Genomic DNA, 20211 nt, shown 5'->3' on the forward strand with positions numbered 1-20211 from the left:
ATACTAATGATGAAAAATCTGAAAGTGAAATTAAGAAAACACTCCCGTTTACCATTGCAACAAAAAGAATAAAATATCTAGGAATAAACCTACCTAAGGAGACAAAAGACCTGTGTGCAGAAAATTATAGGACACTGATGAAAGAAATTAAAGATGATACAAATAGATGGAGAGATATACCATGTTCTTGGATTGGAAGAATCAACATTGTGAAAATGACTCTACTACCCAAAGCAATCTACAGATTCAATGCAATCCCTAACAAACTACCGCTGGCATTTTTCACAGAACTAGAACAAAAAATTTCACAATTTGTATGGAGACACAAAAGACCCCGAATAGCCAAAGCAATCTTGAGAACGAAAAATGGAGCTGGAGGAATCAGGCTCCCTGACTTCAGACTATATTACAAAGCTACAGTAATCAAGACAGTTTGGTACTGGCACAAAAACAGAAATATAGATCAATGGAACAGGATAGAAAGCCCAGAGATAAACCCACGCACATATGGTCACCTTATCTTCGATAAAGGAGGCAAGCATATACAGTGGAGAAAAGACAGCCTCTTCAATAAGTGGTGCTGGGAAAATTGGACAGGTACATGTAAAAGTATGAAATTAGAACACTCCCTGACACCATACACAAAAATAAACTCAAAATGGATTAAAGACCTAAGTGTAAGGTCAGACACTATCAAACTCTTTGAAGAAAACATAGGCAGAACACTCTATGACATAAATCACAGCAAGATTCTTTTTGACCCAGCCCCTAGAGAAATGGAAATAAAAACACAAATAAACAAATGGGACCTAATGAAACTTAAAGCTTTTGCACAGCAAAGGAAACCATAAACAAGACCAAAAGACAACCATCAGAATGGGAGAAAATATTTGCAAATGAAGCAACTGACAAAGGATTAATCTCCAAGATTTACAAGCAGCTCATGCAGCTCAATAAGAAAAAAACAAACAACCCAATCCAAAAATGGGCAGAAGACCTAAATAGACATTTCTCCAAAGAAGATATACAGATTGCCAACAGACACATGAAAGAATGCTCAACATCATTAATCATTAGAGAAATGCAAATCAAAAGTACAATGAGGTATCATCTCACACCAGTCAGAACGGCCATCATCAAAAAATCTAGAAACAATAAATGCTGGAGAGGGTGTGGAGAAAAGGGAACCCTCTTGCACTGTTGGTAGGAATGTAAATAGATACAGCCAATATGGAGAACAGTATGGAGGTTCCTTAAAAAACTAAAAATAGAACTACCATATGACCCAGCAATCCCACTACTGGGCATATACCCTGAGAAAACCATAATTCAAAAAGAGTCACGTACCAAAATGTTCATTGCAGCTCTATTTACAATAGCCAGGACATAGAAGCAACCTAAGTGTCCATCATCGGATGAATGGATAAAGAAGATGTGGCACATATATACAACGGAATATTACTCAGCCATAAAAAGAAACGAAATGGAGGTATTTGTAGTGAGGTGGATGGAGTTAGAGTCTGTCATACAGAGTGAAGTATGTCAGAAAGAGAAAAACAAATACAGTGTGCTAACACATATATATGGAATCTAAGAAAAAAAAAAAAAGGTCATGAAGAACCTAGTGGCAAGATGGGAATAAAGACACAGGCCTACTAGAGAATGGACTTGAGGATATGGGGAATGGGAGGGGTGAGATGTGACAGGGTGAGAGAGTGTCATGGACATATATACACTACCAAATGTAAAATAGATAGCTAGTGGGAAGCAGCCGCATAGCACAGGGAGATCAGCTCGGTGCTTTGTGACCACCTAGAGGGGTGGGATAGGGAGGGTGGGAGGGAGGGAGAGGCAAGAGGGAAGAGATATGGGAACATATGTATATGTATAGCTGATTCACTTTGTTATAAAGCAAAAACTAACACACCATTGTAAAGCAATTATACTCCAATAAAGATGTTAAAAAAAAAAACACCACAATGGAACATCACCTCACACCTGTCAGAACGGCTAACATCAAAAAGTCTACAAACAACAAACGTTGGCGGGGATGTGGAAAAAAGGGAACCCCTGCACAGTGTTGGTGGGAATGTAAACTGGTGTAGCCACTGTGGAAAACAGTATGGAGGTTCCTCAAAAAAATAAAAATAGAACTACCATACGACCCAGAAATTTCACTCCTGGGTATATATATCTGAAAAAAACTAAAACACTAACTCAAAAAGATACATGCATCCCAGTGCTCATAGCAGCATTATTTACAAGAGCTAACATATGGGAGTAACCCATGTCCATCAGCAGATTAATGGATAAAGAAGACGTGAGATACACACACACACACACACACACACACACACACACACACACACAATGAAATATTACTCATCCATAAAAAGAATGAAATTCCACAGCATTTGCACCAATGTGGATGGACCTACAGAATATTATGCCTAGTGAAATAAGTCAGAGAAAGACAAATACTGTATGATATTGTTTATATGTGGAATCTGAAAAATAAAACAAATGAATGTATATAACAAAACAGAAACAGACTCACAGATATAGAAAACAAAGAAGTAGTTACCAGTGAGGGTGAGAGAAGAGAGGAGGGGCAAGATAGGGGTAAGGGATTAAGAGGTACAAATTACTATGTATAACATTGATAAGGAGCAAGGATATATTGTACAGCAGAGGGAAATATAGCTATTATTTTATAATAACTTTAAATGGAATATAATCTATAAAAATATTGACTCGCTATGCTGTACACCTGAAACTAATGTAATATTGTAAATCAATTATACTTCAATTAAGAAGAGTATTAAAAAAAAAGAATGACTCCCTGATTTTTGACTTGGGTAGTGGGTGCATGGTGATTGTCAGGCACTGAGATAAGGGAGACCAAGGATCTCCATTTAAATAGAAAAGGTATGGGCTTCCCTGGTGGCGCAGTGGTTGAGTCTGCCTGCCAATGCAGGGGACACGGGTTCGAGCCCTGGTCTGGGAGGATCCCACATGCCGCGGAGCAACTAGGCCCATGAGCCACAACTACTGAGCCTGGGCGTCTGGAGCCTGTGCTCCGCAACAAGAGAGGCCACGATAGTGAGAGGCCTGCACACTGCGATGAAGAGTGGCCCCCACTTGCCGCAACTAGAGAAAGCCCTTGCACAGAAATGAAGACCCGACACAGCCATAAATAAATAAATAAATAAATAAATAAATAAATAAATAAATAGAAAAGGTATAACAAGAGGACAGATTGTGGGGTGTGCGGAAGGACAAGAGGAAGGGAAGGCAGAGAGGTCTCAGGTAAGGAGGACACTTCCACCTGTTACGGGTTTCTGTTGCAGATGAATTTGCCCTTTCCCCACTGGAGGCCTGGTCTCAGTTCTCCAAACCTTAAAGAGCAGCTCCAACTGCAAAAACAGATTCTCAGGAAAGCATATGGATGGAGATCAGAGAGAAGCAGCTTACTGTGAGGTCTGTCTCAGTCAGCTTGGGCTGCTATACAAAATACTTCAGACTGGTGGCTTCATCAACAGACCCTTACTCCTCACAGTTCTGGAGGCTGGGAAGTCCAATATAAAGGTACAGATTGGGTTCCTGGTGAGGACCCTCTTCCTGGATCGTAGACAGCTACCTTCTTGCTGTGTCTTCACATGGCCTTTCCTTGTGTGTGCTCATGGGGAGAGGGATCTCTGTCTTCCTCTTCTTATAAGGATCCCACCCTCATGATCTCATCTAAGGTTGATGGCTTCTGAAAGGCCCTACCTCCAAATACCATCACATTGGGGGTTAGGGCTTTAACATAGGAATTTTGGTGATGGTACGGGTTGGGGGGTAGGGCCAGAAACATTCAGTCCATAACAGTTTCTTTCAGCCAGAATGGGAAGTGCTCATTCTCGTGGCCACTCAGTCTTTATAAAGGTACCCGTGTCATGTGGACACTTGGTGTAGGTGGCTCCAAGATGTTCCCAATTCCTTACAGGAAGAAGTAATTAAGCACTGACTTATAAAAGTTAATAGCAAAGCCCCTTTGAACAGCCCTCCATGATCAGACTGGTTGCACTGACTTCTGTGGGCTTCTTGCAGACCCTGTTCTTCAACCTGGAAGAGTGGCGTCTGAGGCACAACTGATTCATTGAGAACAATTATTTCCCCTCATCTCCCTGCCCTTCTCCCCCACCCCTTCTTTTACCTGCAAGTAAATTTAAAAAGGGGGAGAATTACATGTGTGAAGAGAGTAATATCCAGAATAAACCCAGAAGCACATTCTTGGTAGCTATATAAGGTTTTGTAAGCAGAAGCATGTTTGATTAGTATGGCTGTGTGGAGAACAAAAACCATTATCTCCAGAAACACAAGGCTAGAAGCATTTTTTTCTTGGAAATGAAGAATAGTTTAAAATATTGCCACGGGACAAGGAGATTTTACTCTGGCATGAACTCACTGATTTTTAGTAAAAAAATTTTTTTTCTCCAGATTTGATGTTGATAATGTCACTCCTCAATGTGTCCCAAGGGTTAGGCTATGGATTCTTTCTCAGTCTGCACTGAACTGCCTCTGTCCAGTGGTCTCCTCTCTTGTCATGGAAACCCAACACTCCAGTCTCTGTTTCAGCATCAGAAGAGTGGTGAAAGGAATTGGCAACGTTGATAAGCTATTACTCTCTGTGTATTTGTTTTGCCCTGCGAATGGCTGAATGCTTTAACAATCTTATCAGTCCCACTTGTTTAACAAATGTTAAAAACCGGAACTGTGGTTCCAACAGCTCCAAAGAAAACAGGATAAGGGTTGTTGGCTTGAACATTTCCTCTTGCAGTAAATTGTAGTTCAAAGAAGCTGCAGAATTGAGAGGTAGCATTTCACGTGTAATTGTAGGCAACAAACATTTATTGTTAAAAATTCCTTTAACGTTTCCTTCTTGACACAGTGGGTCCTTTATAGCAGAGGGAGTCTAGATCCAAACACTGAACTATTTCCAACCGAGGTTATCAGAGGTTATCTGCAGGGCCAGCGAGTGCCGAGATCTCTGCTGGTTCCTTGATTTTCTTCCCGGTACTGCCTTTTCTTTGTATTAGCTTCAAGCATCCAAAGAACAGCATTGTAAAATACAATAGAAAGAACAACGGATTCAGAATTTTTTCCCATCCTGTTCATTTATTTGGGGCTACACCAATCCACGTTTCCTAAGGTCTCATCACTCAGCAACAATTACCAAGGCTCCATAATCCATTGGATTGACCAAGTCCGGCTTACGTTGCAATGTAGGAAGTAAGAGCTCTCTCACAGGAGACCTAAACTCTAGGAAAGTAGATAATACCTGGATGCATGTGTGACTGTCACCAGTGTATTCAGACCCATCCATTGCTTAAAGGTAAATAGCTCTGGGTACATCTCTACTCAGATATCTGTACTGAGGTTCCTAGGGGTTGCTTGGCTGGTTGAAGAAGGCCTGAGATTGTATGGTGAAGATATCTGTGGGAATTTTAAACAGAATTAATGTCACGGAGGGTCAAAGGGCAGGGACATTCCTCAGGTGATATGTAGGAGACGCTGTGGATAAATGGCATCCAGGGTAAAGGTACTAATGAAAGCTATGGCTTCAGGGTCCAGGGTCTCCTGAAACCTATCCTTGAGCCTCTAGGGATCTGTGGAGTCCAGGTTAGGAGCTGCTGCTGTGGCATCTGCCTGCACAGACAGAAAGCTAGTGTGGTACAGGCCAGAGAAGGCAGAAGAGGGAGCAGACCGAAGGGAAGGCAGTTCTGCTCTGAACATGAGAGGGAAGGCTGAAAGGATCCAGGGTCCCTGGGACGTTCCTGGTAGAGTGCCTCAGATGACAGGAGGCCTCCTTGGAAAGACTCAGCAAGGACATCAGGCTGTGATCCTAAAAAGATCCCAGGCACCAGAGGCTGACTGCTGACTTCTGCACACATCTCAACAATTCTCACACGGGGCTGAGGATTTCCTTCTCAGCTGTTCACTGGGAAGCAGATTTTATTCATCTGAAAACAACAACGACTTGATGTTTGTCATCAGGGAGTCCAGGCCATCTACAGTAATAGTATTCCATCTTTTCTCCTCTTATCCTTGGTGGAAAGTGGGAGTTGCTTCTTTGGCTTATAGAGCCCTTTCATCCTCACAATGAGCCTGAGGTCAGCACTGTACAGAGGAGCCGAGGCTCTGGGCAGGTTCAGGACTTGCTCTGGTACTCTTGGCTACAGTGGGTAGAGGCATGACTCCAAGCTCATTGCTCTTTTCATCACACCCTCTACTTGGTTCTTGGTCAGACAGGTCCTACTTTTTGTGCTTAGTATTTCACTGCATCGCTAATGCTCACTTTCATCCCTGTGACAAAGATCACCAACTACTTCCCTGCTCTCTGCCTCGACCACTTGTTTGATGGTGTTGGCTATCTTGCAAGCAGCTAGAAGGCACCAGGATCTGTGCCCCACCTGAAATGTGGGCACTAGGAACGTACCACTCCCACAAATGGAGTCCTTTGGTTACCCCAGAGTGCGGTCCAGGAGCTCTGCTTCCTCTGCCCCTCCATAAGGAAAGAACGACCAATCTATCCAGTGCCAGGGAACTTTTGCAAAGATGCCAAGGTACCCTGACCCTAGAATTGACAAGGTCCAGAGAAGAAATTCAGCTCCAAAAGGAAGAGGAGTGTGTGGAGACCCAAAGAGCTATTCCTGGAGAACCTCGGGCACATAGAAAACGAGAAGCCACCGACAAGTGGGACAGCTTTACTTCCCTTGATGTAGGAGCTGCTATATCAGGATCCAAAGTCTGCTTAGGAGGGAACCTCCTTGTTCACACCAGAGCATTCTGTGGATACCTGTTCATGGCTGAGAGAAGGCTCTGGGTGAAGACAGAGCAGAGGATGGCTCGAAAGAGGATTACTAAGCGTGCCTGTCAGGGGTGATAGGGACCAGACCACAGGAGAGTCACACTATCTTGGGAGATGTGGGGATTACCACATCAGTGGAGGGTGGTGACGCTGACCTCGTGAGATGGGGAGGAAGCTCACATCCCACAGTGGAGACTTCTGGGCAAAGGGAAGCCACCATAATTGAAATCGGGGAATCAATTCTCGTTCCAGATCACCAGGCCCTTGGACTGCTGGTGTTTCTACATTACTTACTTATTTGTGGAGATGGATTTTCTTTTCTTTCAACAAAATCTTTTGTTTGCAAAGCTTGGACCAAGTTACAGGGTTGTCTGGTGAAGGAACTTCCCCAAGTCTCTGACCATGATTTTGACTGAGGCCAAACTGCTTAGGTGCACACTTTGTTGGCGCCAGGATTGTGCTACTATACAGTTTTCTTCAGGTGAAATTGTTGCCTTGTAACCCTCCTGATAGGCCCACAAACCAGCAGGATTATTGTGTAGGTCACCTGAAAAATCATGTGAACCCCTTACGATCTGCAAGTCTCTGTGCTTAGGGCAACTTAGCAAAGGGAGGAGTTTCCTGGGAACTTCTTGTGTTTGGCATAATCTTCTGCCAATGATTTACTTCCTTCAGCACTGTTGAATTGAAGGTTAGGTAGTGATTCATCAGAAAGCGTAGCAGGAAAAATCTTGTCATCATTGCTAAGACGGCAGGTATTGGCTAACTACAAGTTTCTGGCTAGAAGGTAAGCTCTGATTTACTGGATTTGTATTTTCTGAAAGAGTTACATGTAAAGCAAAAAATAGACTACTGATGAATGGAGATCTCTGCTGTCCTGGAGTTGGCTGGAGTTAGAGCTTATGGTGAAGGAGAGGGTGATACTGCAGGTAACTGCTCAGAGCCTGAGCTTTGGGGACAGGTAGACCCTAGTTTAAAGTCATGGCTCCGCTAACTGTGTAATCTTGGCAAGTTATTTAATCTTCAGTTTGCTTCTTCTTAGTTCTATTAGTTTTTTGGTAAGTTATCTTGGGTTTTCTAGGTAGGCAATCACACTTTCTACAACTAGTGATATTTTTGTCTCTTCCTAATATTCATAGTAGAAATTATGTTCTCTTGTTTCACTGCATTGGTTAGACTTAGCAGAATGGCGGTGAAAGTAACAGTGATAATGGACATCCATGTCATATTCCTGGTCTTAATGGGGATATTTCAAATGCTTCACATTAAGGATGATCATTGTTATATGTTCTGGTAGACATTGTCAGCTTAAGAAAGTTTCCTTGTGCTTTTTAAAAAGCGTGAATGGATGTCAAATTTTAGCATGCTGTTGTTAGCATCTACTGAGCCAAAATGATCATACAGCTTTTCTTCTTTAATCTGTGGAAATAATGCATTTCATTAATAGTTTTCCTATTAATTCATTATTTTCCTATTGCAAATCATCCTTACATTCCTCAAATAAAACCTAATCAATGCATCTTTCTTTTTAACATTGCTGGATTTGATTTGATCATATTTTATTTAGAATTTAAAAAATCAAAACTTATAATTATTAGAGAAATGCAAATCAAAACCACAATGACATATCACCTTTCATCTGTCAGAATGGCTAGCATCAAAAAGTCTACAAATAACAAATGTTGGCGAGGAGGTAGAGAATAGGGAACCCTCATACACTGTTGGTGGGAATGTAAATTGGTGCAGCCACTGTGGAAAACAGTATGGAGGTTCCTGAAAAAACTAAAAATATAACAGAAGTACCATATGATCCAGCAATTCCACTCCTTGGTATATAACCAAAGAAAACAAAAACACTAATTTGAAAAGATACATGTACCCCAATGTACATAGCAGCACTATTTACAACAGGCGAGATATGGAAGCAACCCAAGTGTCCATCAAAAGATGAATGGATAAAGAAGATGTGATATATACATATGTATATACAATGGCATTATTACTCAGCCACAAAAATAATGAAATTCTGCCATTTGCAGCAACGTGGATGGACCTAGAGAATATTATACTTACTAAAATAAGTCAGACAGAGAAAGATAAACACTGTATGATATCGCTTACATGGGGAATGTAAAAAATCATACAAATGAACACACATGCAACACCATAACAGACTCAAAGGTAGAGAAAACAAACTAGTGGTGACCAAAGGGGAGAGCGAAGGGGCCAGGGGGCAAACAGGGGTAGGGGATTAAGAAATATGAACTATACTAGGTATAAAATTGATAAGCAACAAGGATATATTGTTTAGCAAGGGAATTATAGCCATTATTTTGTAATAACTTTTAATGAAATATGATCTGTAAAAATACTGAATCACTATGCTATACACCTGAAAGTAATCTGATATTATAAATCAACTATACTTCAGTTAAAAAAATCTAAGCTTGAAAGTGATATTCAGGTATCATCTTCTTGTGTGCTCTCTTTATCAGGTTTTGTGACTATAATTTTTAATTAATAGTGTTGATTTTAGGGAGCAGGACGGGAGAGACGGGTGGACATGCTGATGAAGCTTCAGCTCGCCCTGTTGGTCATCCTGCTGCTTGCCTGTGGCTTCCTCTACCAGTTCACCCTGAAGTCCAGCTGCCTCTTCCCCCACCTGCCTCCCTACAAGTCCCAGCAGGAGCTGGAAGCCCTCCTGGGCCACGGGCGCAGCATCGTGTTCCTAGAGACCTCAGAGAGAACGGAGCTATCCCCGCTGGTCTCCTGTGCTGTGGAGTCGGCGGCCAAGGTCTACCCTGAGCAGCCTGTGCTGTTACTTATGAAAGGGCTCAACAGTTCCATGCAGCTGCCCCCAAACTCCACTTCCCCGGCCCTTTCCCTCCTCTCAGCAATAGACAATGTTTTCCTCTTCCCTTTGGATATGAAAAGCCTGTTTGAAGACACACCGTTGTTTTCGTGGTACACTCAAGTAAGTGTTCAGAGAATCTCAGAATGTCGGTGTCGAGAAGGACCATAGAAAATGGGTCCAATCTAGCCATTTTACAGATGGGTACACTGAGGGTAAGGCTAGATTGTCAGAGATAGGCTAGAACCCAGATCTTTCGACTCTTGCCTGGTCTTCATTCTACGGTGTTGAGTCCTGATTCAAGGAAACAGAAGAGATTTGATTTAGGCTTATCTTTACCCTGCTGCCTTTTGCTTTCACCTTATTTCTTAGGATTTCTTGAGACTATTCTTAACTGAATGAGTTTCTACATCTTTTCTAGGTGTATAGACCATTCATTTTTCACTGACAGTTTTAAACCCATCTATGTTAAACTTTTTTGCACCTAAGGGGGGAAATTAGGCAATATTTAACTTGAAAATGATGTAAATAGAAAATTCATGAAAGATCAGGTGGGTGCTGCTGTATGAGATTGGGTTACATTGAGATATGATCAAGAAACTCCTGGGGCTCTTAGGAATTTTGTAATTTTGTGTGAAGCTCCCTCTACCTTTCCCTTTAAAGGACACTTGTGGTGGCATTTAGGGCCCATGATAATCCAGGATAATCTCCTCAGCTCAAGATCCTTAATTTTTTTTTTTTTTTTTGGCCGCACTGTGTGGCATGTGGGATCTTAGTTCCCCGACCAGGGATCGAACCCACGCCCCCTGCGGTGGAAGCGCGGACCTCCAGGGAAGTCCCAAGATCCTTAATTTAATCACATTGGCAAAGACCCTTTTCCTATAGGGGGTAATATTTACAGGTTTCAGGAATTAGGACCACTGAGTGGCTGTTATTCAGCCTACTACAATATTTGTATAAAAAGAGAGAAAACTCCTGTTCCACCCTCTCTCATTCACCTGGGGACTGAGTGGGCTGTCCTGGGTGGGGGACACACTTGCACCTTGGAGGAGTCGGGCTGTGGCATCTTCTGCCCCAGTTAGGCTACAATAGGATAGCTGGTGGCCAGCTGTTAGGATGACCTAGCGTGCCATCACCTGCTGGTGACCGCTGGATTTGCTGCACTGATTTGGGCAACTGTAGCCCTTGAAGATGCCCAGGGATGAGTACTGAGGGGGTGGGGAGGGAATGAGCAAACAGAATCCTTATCCCCTTTCTGGTGCTAACCTCCGGGCGAGCCTTGTGTTTTACGTTGATGTTAGTCCAATGCCCACGTCAAGGTAGGCTTCCTTCCTTCTCTGCAGCTTTTGATACCTGGGTCTGTTCACTAATAATCACCAATTTACCAAATAATCAACTTTACTTATTTTTACTGAAAGTAAGTGGGTCTCTGGAGTCAGACTGCCTGGGTTAAAATCTAACCTCTGCCTCTCTTACCTTGCATGAATGACTGAACTTCTTGGTCTTTCCTTTTAATTTTTTCACTTGAAAAATAGGACTAATAATAGTACCTATTTTTGAGGATTTGTGTAGATTATAAGAGATTAGAACAGTTATTGATAAATTTTTTTTGAATTTTTGAATTATATTTATTTTTTTACACAGCAGGTTCTTATCAGTTATCCGTTTTAGTGTATACATGTCAATCCCAATCTCCCAATTCATCACACCACCACAGTTATTGATAAATTTTAGCTATTATTATTCATGAGGTTTTCAGCAATTGTATACAATATAATGATGTTAATAGCTCAGGTGAAGATTTCTGCAAAGTCTTAGCGGACTTGATTTCGTTTGGCTTTATAGTAGAATTTAAAAAAATGTTTCTTTTGTCAAAAACCAAGGGTCATTGTTTAATCTTTTAATCAACATATTTAAATTCAGAAAAATCTACTGTGTTTTCTGTATTCAAAATTTTAGCATTCCATTTGGGAACACTGGCATTTATAATGGGTTATTTTTATTCGTTTCAAAGTCAATTTCTGTTTTGTTCACATTTCAGCGTTTTCAGTTATCCTTGACTCCTCTGTCTCCGGCTCCATATCCAATCCATCAGCACATCCTGACCGGCTTTATCTTTACCGTGTGCCTGGAATCTGACCACTTCTCTCATCTCCTTTATTGTCACCCTGGTCTAAACCACCATCATCTCCTGCCGGGATTATTTCAACGGCTTCCTAACTTGCCTCTTTGCTTCTGCCTTTGCCCCCTGCCCCCATCTATTTTCCACACTGCACCCAGTGTGACCCCTTTTAGACTAATTCAGATCACATCACTCCTTTCTTTCAAACCTTCCAAATCATTTCAGTCTTTACCCCAGCCTACGGGATCCTCCCTCACTCCTGCCCCTGCCCCCGCTCTGATCTGGTTTCCTACCCTTCTCCCTTCACTACTCTGCACTGCTGTTTTCCTGTTCCTGTACATAGTGAGCGTGCTCCTGCCCCAGGGCCCTTGCACTTGCTGTTTCCTCTACCTAGAGCCCTCCTCTTGGAGATACCAGCATGGTTCATCCACCCACTTCATCCAACGTTCTGCTCGAACCCAAGATAAGATAATGCTCCATCCTGCCCCCTTCATAGCCCCCTCGCCTGACTTTTTTTCCTTCATAGTCCTTATGAATACCCAACATATGATATATTTATTTGTTTGTTGTCTATCTCCTGCCAGTAAAGATTTTTATCTGTTTGTTCACTGCTGTATCCTTAGCAGCTTAGAGCTTGGTGAATAGCAAGTAGGCCTTCAATGAATATTATTAAAGGAATTAATTAGTGAATGAAGGCATGGATGCATTTTAAGATTCTCTTACCAATTTCTCAAAGAGCATAGATATTAATCTATCTTATATTTTCATATTTGTTTATTTTTCTTTATCAGTTCTCAGCACTTTTAGGACTTACAAAAAATTCTTTCTTCACAGTTTCATATTTGTGGTTAATTTCCATCCTGCTGAAAGTGACTCATACAGTTCATTGTGAAATCCCTTCTGGGTTTCAGCTTTCTACTGCTTTTTTCAAAAAACAATTTCATGATATCTTTAAAAGCTGCTCAAACCTTCCCATTGATACTGATTGCTGTACACTTTTCACTTAAAGGCAACTTTTTTGGGTGGAGGTAATTTTGGTAAATTTGCAATATTGGGCTTTTGGCAAATAGATTTTTGGGAAGTTGGCTTGCTTTCTAGTCAGCTACCCTGTGCCTGGCTTCCTGCTGTGACACCCCTCCCTCTTCCCCTGCCTGGGGGCTAATTTGCACCTGCTCCTGCAGATCAACAGCAGCGCAGAGAGATACTGGCTCCATGTCAGTTCAGATGCATCCCGCCTGGCCTTCATCTGGAAGTACGGCGGTGTCTACATGGACACTGATGTCATCTCCATCAGACCCATCCCCGAGGACAACTTTCTGGCTGCACAGACATCTCAGTTCTCCAGTAATGGGGTGTTTGGATTCCTCCCCCACCACCCTCTCCTGTGGCAGTGCATGGAAAACTTTGTGGAAAATTACAATCCAAATATTTGGGGCCACCAGGGTCCCGAATTGATGACGAGGATTTTGAGAGTGTGGTGCAAACTCAGAGACTTCCAGGAGGTGAGCGACCTCAAGTGTTTAAACTTCTCCTTCTTACACCCCCAAAGATTTTACCCCATCTCCTTTCTAGAGTGGAGGCGCTACTATGAAGCCTGGGACACAGAGCCGAGCTTCAACGACTCCTACGCGCTGCATCTGTGGAACCATATGAACCAGGAAGGGAGGGCTGTGGTCAGAGGAAGCAACACACTGGTGGAAAATCTCTACCATAAGCACTGTCCCAAGACTTACAGGGACCTGCTTCAAGGTCCAGAGGGCTCGGTGACTGGGGAGCAGGGCCCAGGTAACAAATAGAGCCAATGCTGGGTCTTTGGTGCTACACTGTGGAACTGGCCAGTTCCCTGGAGTGCCAGGCTTTCACCTGATCTCCACTTCCCCTAGGCGTGCAGAGGCTCACCCACATATCAGTTACAGTTACAATTTTCCACATCATTCCACCAAAAAACTATTAGAACTAATAAAGGAATTCAGTAAAGTGACAGTCAATACACAAAAAACAGCTGCATTTCTAACCACTAATAATGAACCATCAGAAAGAAAAAGAAAACAATCCTATTGACATCTGCATCAAAAAGAACAAAACACCTAGGAATAAGTTTAACCAAGGATGTGAAAGGCCTGCACATTGAAAACTTTAGGACATTGATGAAGAAATTGAAGAAGATACAAGGAAATAGAAAGATATCACACACTCATGGGTTGGAAGGATGAATATTGTTAAAATGTCCATTCTACCTAGAGCAATGTACACTCTGAAAGCAATCCCTACCAAAATTCCAATGGCATATTTCTCAGAAATACAGCAAAGGATCCTAATATTTGTGTGGAACAACAAAGGACCAGGAATAGCCAAAGCGATTCTCAGAAAGGAGAACAGGCTGGTGGCATCTCGCTCCCTGACCTCAAACAATATTACAAAGCTACAGTAACCAAAACAGTTGTGTGGTCCTGGCACAAAAACAGACACACGGACCAGAGGAACAGAACAGAGAGCCCAGAAACAAATCTACACGGGTGTGATCAGTTTATTTATGACAAAAGGGCCACGAACATACAACAGGGAAAGGGCAGTCCCCTCAATAAACAGCACCAGGAAAACTGGACACCACACACCAAAGAACCACACTGGACACAGTCTACACTGCACACAACAGGGACTAAAACCCCACAGTTTTCCACATCCAGACCCTTCTCTCCTGGGTCCTCTGAAGAGTGATTCCCCCAGCCCCCAGCAGTCAGTCGCACACAGGAAGTCTCTCCCCACTTTTCCTCACTTCTCTTCACTTTTTCCTCACCTTTTTCTCCCAGTGGGACCTCCCTGGGAGGGTCCTGAGAAAACTGTGCTCCTGTCCGCATGGATGCAGCCTGGTGTTGTCCTCAAGCTGAAACCCCAGCGGGTTCTAAGGAGACTGAGTACTGACAGCAACGTTGCTGCCCCTGTCCGGAAGCCAAAGTCCTAGAGGTGCCCGAGGAGGTGGAGCTCCCGGTAGCTGAGCGAGGATGACACTCGTGCCCCGGGTCATAGAGGCGGGCTCGGCGCCCCCTGCTGGCAGGGGGGAAAGTGCAGGTCGCGCATGTCAGTAAGAGTGGGCTTTCTGTGTCTATAATAGAAAAATCCCAAAGACCATTGACGTAGAAGTATAGAAGTTCATTTCTCTCTCACGTAAAAGTAGTCTGAAGGCAGGCAGATCAGAGTGGGTATGGTCACTGCAGTCATCAGGGACCTTAGGCTTCTTCCATCTTTCTGTTTGCCATCCTGCCCATAGTCCATATGGCAGCTTGATCTCCAGCCCATCATTTCTGCATTTCAGGCAGCAGGATGAAGGAAAGAGGAAAGGTGCACTTCCCTTATCTTATGAAGACTTCCTGCGAGTACCATATAACACTTCCCCTTACATCTCATTGATCAGAATGTAGCTGCAGGAGAGGCTGGGACATTCAAGGAGGAAGAGAAAATGGGTGTTAGGATAGGCAGCTAACGGTTTTGCTACATGTTATATTTACTTCTGTAAGATTTATTACAGGATCTGTTAGAGAATTGGCTGGGGAAAAAAGAGACGATTTCTAGTCCTGAATTTGATATTCATTAAAACATTCATTCAGTCAGTAATATTAATTGAGTCCCTTCTGTGTGCCAAGCACTGATTTAGATGCTGAAGATGCTGCTGGATCAAGCAGACAAGGTCCTGTCTAAATCAGCTTGGGCTGCAATAACAAAGTACTATAGACCGGGTGGCTTATAAACAACAACAATTTATTTGTCACAGCTCTGGAGGCTGGAAGTCCCAGATCAGGTTGCCAGCATGGTTGGGTTCTAGTGAGGATCCACTTCTGAGTGGCAGATGGCACACTTCTTGTTGAATCTTCATATGGTGGAAAGGGGCAAGGGAGCTCTCTGGGGTCCCTTTTATAGGGGAACTAATCCCATTCATGAGGGTTCCACCCTCATGTCCTAAACCTCCCAAAGGCCCCACTTCCTAATATCATCACTTTGGGGGTAGGATTTCAACATATGAATTTGGGGGGACACAAACATTCAGTCCATTGCAGGTCCCTAGTACTTACATCTTAATGACTGCCCACATCCCCCCAGGGATAGTGTCCTCTGCTCCCCAGGGTGTCTGCTATTCCCTACTCTACCCCAGTTGGCTTATAAAAGCAAATTACAAATTCACATTTTAAAAACTGCTGGCCCTTCTACAGTCACATAAAAGTTTACCTCCTCTTTCTAGGAGGTATGAGAATTAATATTTCTTCTACAAATACTCAACAACCAAGATTTTCTAGAACTTTCTTTTTGGTAGTTGCTTTAACAGAAACATAAGTTTATATTTTTCTCCATGTATAAAATTAGGATGCTTTTTCAAATGACATCCACCCATCCCCTTTCATTCTGATATTTCCCCCTTTGAGAATCACTGTTCTGACTGTCTTATTAAAAAATACCCGCAAGTCATGTCTCCTGCCCCAGCTTTATTTATTCCCAGCTACTTGCTCTGGATTCTTAGGTCCAGCCTGACACCAGAGTGAGACTTTGAGGCCTGCTGCTACTCCCCATGGCTGCCCTCTGACCTGTGTCCCCAGAACCCCTGCTGGGTTTCAGCTCACCTGAGTGTCTCCACAGGTGAGGCTTCCTAGGGCTAGCCCTCTGAGGGAGGAGCAGGGTCACACACGCTGGATCTAATTTCCACATCTGGAGAATGCATGACAAATGGTCCTCCAACTAACATTCCCAGTCCCTAGGGTTTGGAAGGGTTTAATTAGAAATATTTTCAATATTTCAAAAATATATGAACTGTTTTATGATGGGACCAAATAGGTCAACCTGAATGTCACATTTCTTTATGCTGGGCTGTGATTGTATGAATTCACTGTGGCAATATTGATAATTTGACATTTGTAGGGAGTTTTACCTGGCAGCAAAATGTTTTTGTTTAATAAAATGTGGGGAATAAATTAATAATGTATTACTTAATAAATGCAGTTTGTTAAGTAGAAAAGAATATTTCAAAACTTGGTGGTGATGGGAAAAAATGCATAGGTTAAAACGTATATGATTAAAAAAAGTAAGCACTAGAGATGTAATGTACAACATGATGACTATAGCTAACACTGCTGTGTGATATATAGGACAGTTGTTAAGAGAATAAATCCTAGGAGTTCTCATCACAAGGAGAAATATTTTTTCCTTTTTCTCTTTCTTTTTACTGTATCCGTATGAGAATATGGATGTTAGCTGAATCTACTGTGGTTGTCATTTCACAATATATGTAAATCATGCTGTATACCTTAAACTTATACAGTGATGTATGACAATCATTTCTCAATAAAGCTGGAAAGAAAACATGATGGTGAGGGGGGTATTGGGCAAAGTAAAATGAGTAGTGAATGGTAAGAAGGTTGGGATTCCAGATGATCCTGGATTCCTTCTGGCCTTCGGTGAGTCTAAGCCACACGTTTACATCATGATACATTTTGAAAATAGGCCATGCTGGTGTTTTCCCCTATGTTAATTTTTTTCCAAATCTGACACTCGTTCTTAGAATTTCAAACAGTAAGATTGTACGGAGGAAAAGGTGAAAGTCTCTCTTGTACCACTGTCAAGTTTGGTATGTCTCTCACTTTTCTCTGCATATATATCCATGCTATTTGTAAAAAGTCTTGGCCATAGGCCTCCAAGTAGCCCCCCACTATCGCCTCATCTGCCCTAGTTCTTCCCCGCTAGGACCCCCATAATGCAGCAACTAAAGGGTGAAGATGGGGACTTCCCTGGCAGTCCAGTGGTTACAACTCCACACTCCCAATGCAGGGGGCACGGGTTTGATCCCTGGCTGGGGAAGATCCTGCATGCCGCACAGCCAAAAAAAAAGAATATGTTAAAGCGTGAAGACCGGCCCCAGCGTGCTAGTGCTTATGTCAGCTTAGTGGTTAAATATTTTGAATATCACCCCTGAATTTCTCATTTGTATAGTTAAAAAAAACATAAATGGATTAATATAATACATATTATTATGTCAGTTTGTAATTTAACAATACATTTGTCTTGGACACCTTTTTTTCATTATCATACCAAGATATATTCTTCGTAAGGGCTGCAGAGTGTTTCATTGTAGGATATATCATTATCTATTTACTTAAACCCCAGTTGGTGAACATTTAAATTGATTCTAATTTTAATCGTACAAGAAATACTGTAGTCCTGATTACCACATTTTGGGGACTTTAAATTGTGATACGTGCTGCAAAATTGTTTTTAAAAAGCCTGTTTGAAATCGCTCATTTTCCCATCCTTCACCAGTGCCAAAAGGCTACTTAATTTTAGCCAATATTATTGTTTAAAAATGTCTCTAATTGTTATGTTACTTTTGGTGAGGTTGAGTGTTTCACATGTTGAATTGGTATAATTTTGTGTTCTGTGACTTGCCTAATCTTTTGTTCACTTTTCTATGGGATTGTTTTTCTATTTCTTAGTGACTTAACTAGTCTTTGTATATCAAGGGCACAAACATTTTACTATTTTGTCGCAATTTGTGCAGTCTGTCTCAGCCCTCCCCACCTAGTGTTTGTTTCAAGACTCAGAGCGTGGGTCCTGGTTAAAATGACCCTGCATTCTCATTTTGCAAAAGAGGAGGAAAGAGGTCTTTTTATAAGTGCACAGACGTCCTTCAAAGTGATCTTTTTCAGGGAATGGGTTAGAATGTAAGCTCTGCCTAGGGAAGGGGTTCCCCCTCAGTTCCAGTTGATTCTTGACATGTGAGAATGTGGGCCTTTTGTTGCTAGATTCTCAGATTTTTCAAGAAGAAATCAGCAAACCAGGTTTTTATGTAAAATGCCCTTCTAACTATACGCCTGTCTGCCTATCTATACATCAATACTGTGAAAACTCAACAATACACCTTTGACCTAAAATCACCTCCAGGACCATTAGTGGCCAGCATCCCAGCACTGAGAGACCTGTTCCCTACACCTCATATGCCCTTTAGGAAAGTGGGATCTGGAACAGGAGCTGACTTCCAAGGTGTGATGCCAGCAGTTGACAGCAGAGGGCACTACTACTACGGGCTCCCTAGAGTGTAAAGTAGACCCTCAATTAGCAGACACGTCCCACTGTTTCCTGACACATCCCTAAGTGTAAGAAGGAGATCAGTTGTGACGGTGTCTGTGCTGGTCAGAGAGCTGGTATCTGGCACTGGCCTGAGAAAGAGGTGAGGGGCTACAGGGCAAAATGGAAACCACAGATATGGAGAACCCACCATTCTGTCCGTCCAATAGTTACGGCTCAGCTGCTCAGGGTGACAGGAATGTCCCCGGGAGTAGCCCACTAGGGCCAGTCTCCTTTGGCTTGTTCCTGTGTGTTGGATGATACACCTGTTCCCACTCGTGCCACCAAATCTTGTGTGTTGTGGCACAGGTGGCACAGCAGAAGGTGACAGCTTCCTAGTGCTAAGTGATCTAGTCCTCTATAAACTCTTGGTTTCCTCGGGTCTTAGAACAGAGCCTGGCACGTAGTAGGCACTCAGTAACTCTTGGCTGTATTAAATGTCAAACTGTGGCCCAGTAAAGGGAGGGTGTGCGGGTTCCACGCATGCGAGGTCTGGGTCAGCTGAAGAAGGAGTCTAAAGACTTTTGCTTTTGGCATTACCGAGAAGGTGGATCTGGGTGAATGTCAAGTTCACTTGCTCACAACAGCCCTGCAAAAGATGGCACCCATTTCCACATGGGGAAATTGAGGCTGGTGGGAATGACACATGCACGCGCACGCGCACACACACACACACACACACACATACACACACACACGTGCACAGAGCTACTTTTTGTATACTTCAGGGAAGCGAACTGAGAAACAAATGCTCCCAACCCTGACACTTGACTGAACTTGGGAGGACACACCCATGACTGCCAGGCCCTGGGCTGAGATGTTTTTAACTAAGTTGGTTCTCATAATGACCTGCTAGGTAGAGTTTATTTTCCCCATTTTACAGAGAGGGTAAGTGACTTCCCAGGGTTACACCGCCTGGGAAGGTGGAATTTAAATGCGTCTTTGACTCCACAGCCTGGATTCTTCTCTGCCCTCTTGCAGGAAGTCCTGGAGGGAAAGGGGTGCCCCGACCAGGAGAGCAGAGGAGGAACAGGACTCCCCATCAGAGCTGTTGGCTGACAGTCATCCCTACTTGGGCCTGGCCCCTGTCCACCCACTTTTTTTTTTTTTTTACATTTAAAAAATTGTGGTAAAATATACATTCTATAAACTTTACAATTTTAGCCATTTTCAAGTGTACCATTCAATGGCATTGAGTACATTCACATTGTTGTGCAACAAGCACCACCATCCACCTCTAGAACTTCTTCATTATCCCTGACTGAAAATCTGTACCCATTA

General features: G+C 42.7%; 1 protein-coding gene across 2 annotated transcripts; it reads left to right on the forward strand.

Moving 5' to 3' along the window:
* Positions 1–1721: 1721 nt before the first annotated feature.
* A4GNT (alpha-1,4-N-acetylglucosaminyltransferase) lies at positions 1722–19609 on the forward strand. Of its 2 annotated transcripts, XM_082393475.1 has the most exons (3): positions 1722–7640; positions 9390–9827; positions 13008–19609. In XM_082393475.1, the coding sequence occupies exons 2-3, from the start codon at positions 9417–9419 to the stop codon at positions 13620–13622; spliced, it is 1026 nt and encodes a 341-aa protein (XP_082249601.1). In that variant the 5' UTR covers positions 1722–7640; positions 9390–9416; the 3' UTR covers positions 13623–19609. The 2 variants fall into 2 exon arrangements, with proteins under 2 accessions (XP_082249601.1, XP_082249600.1); XM_082393474.1 differs by having other exon boundaries at positions 1722–9827.
* Positions 19610–20211: the final 602 nt, after the last annotated feature.

Source organism: Balaenoptera borealis (genome assembly GCF_965194805.1).
Source record: "Balaenoptera borealis genome assembly, chromosome: 5".
In the NCBI taxonomy this organism is placed as follows: domain Eukaryota; kingdom Metazoa; phylum Chordata; class Mammalia; order Artiodactyla; family Balaenopteridae; genus Balaenoptera; species Balaenoptera borealis.

Bases quoted from the DNA above. Each gene is read 5' to 3' on its own strand.
- A4GNT (XM_082393474.1), top strand. From the start codon at position 9,417: ATGCTGATGAAGCTTCAGCTCGCCCTGTTGGTCATCCTGCTGCTTGCC. The intron at 9,828-13,007 runs GTAAGTGTTCAG...CTGCTCCTGCAG, and splicing joins TGTTTTCGTGGTACACTCAA to ATCAACAGCAGCGCAGAGAG.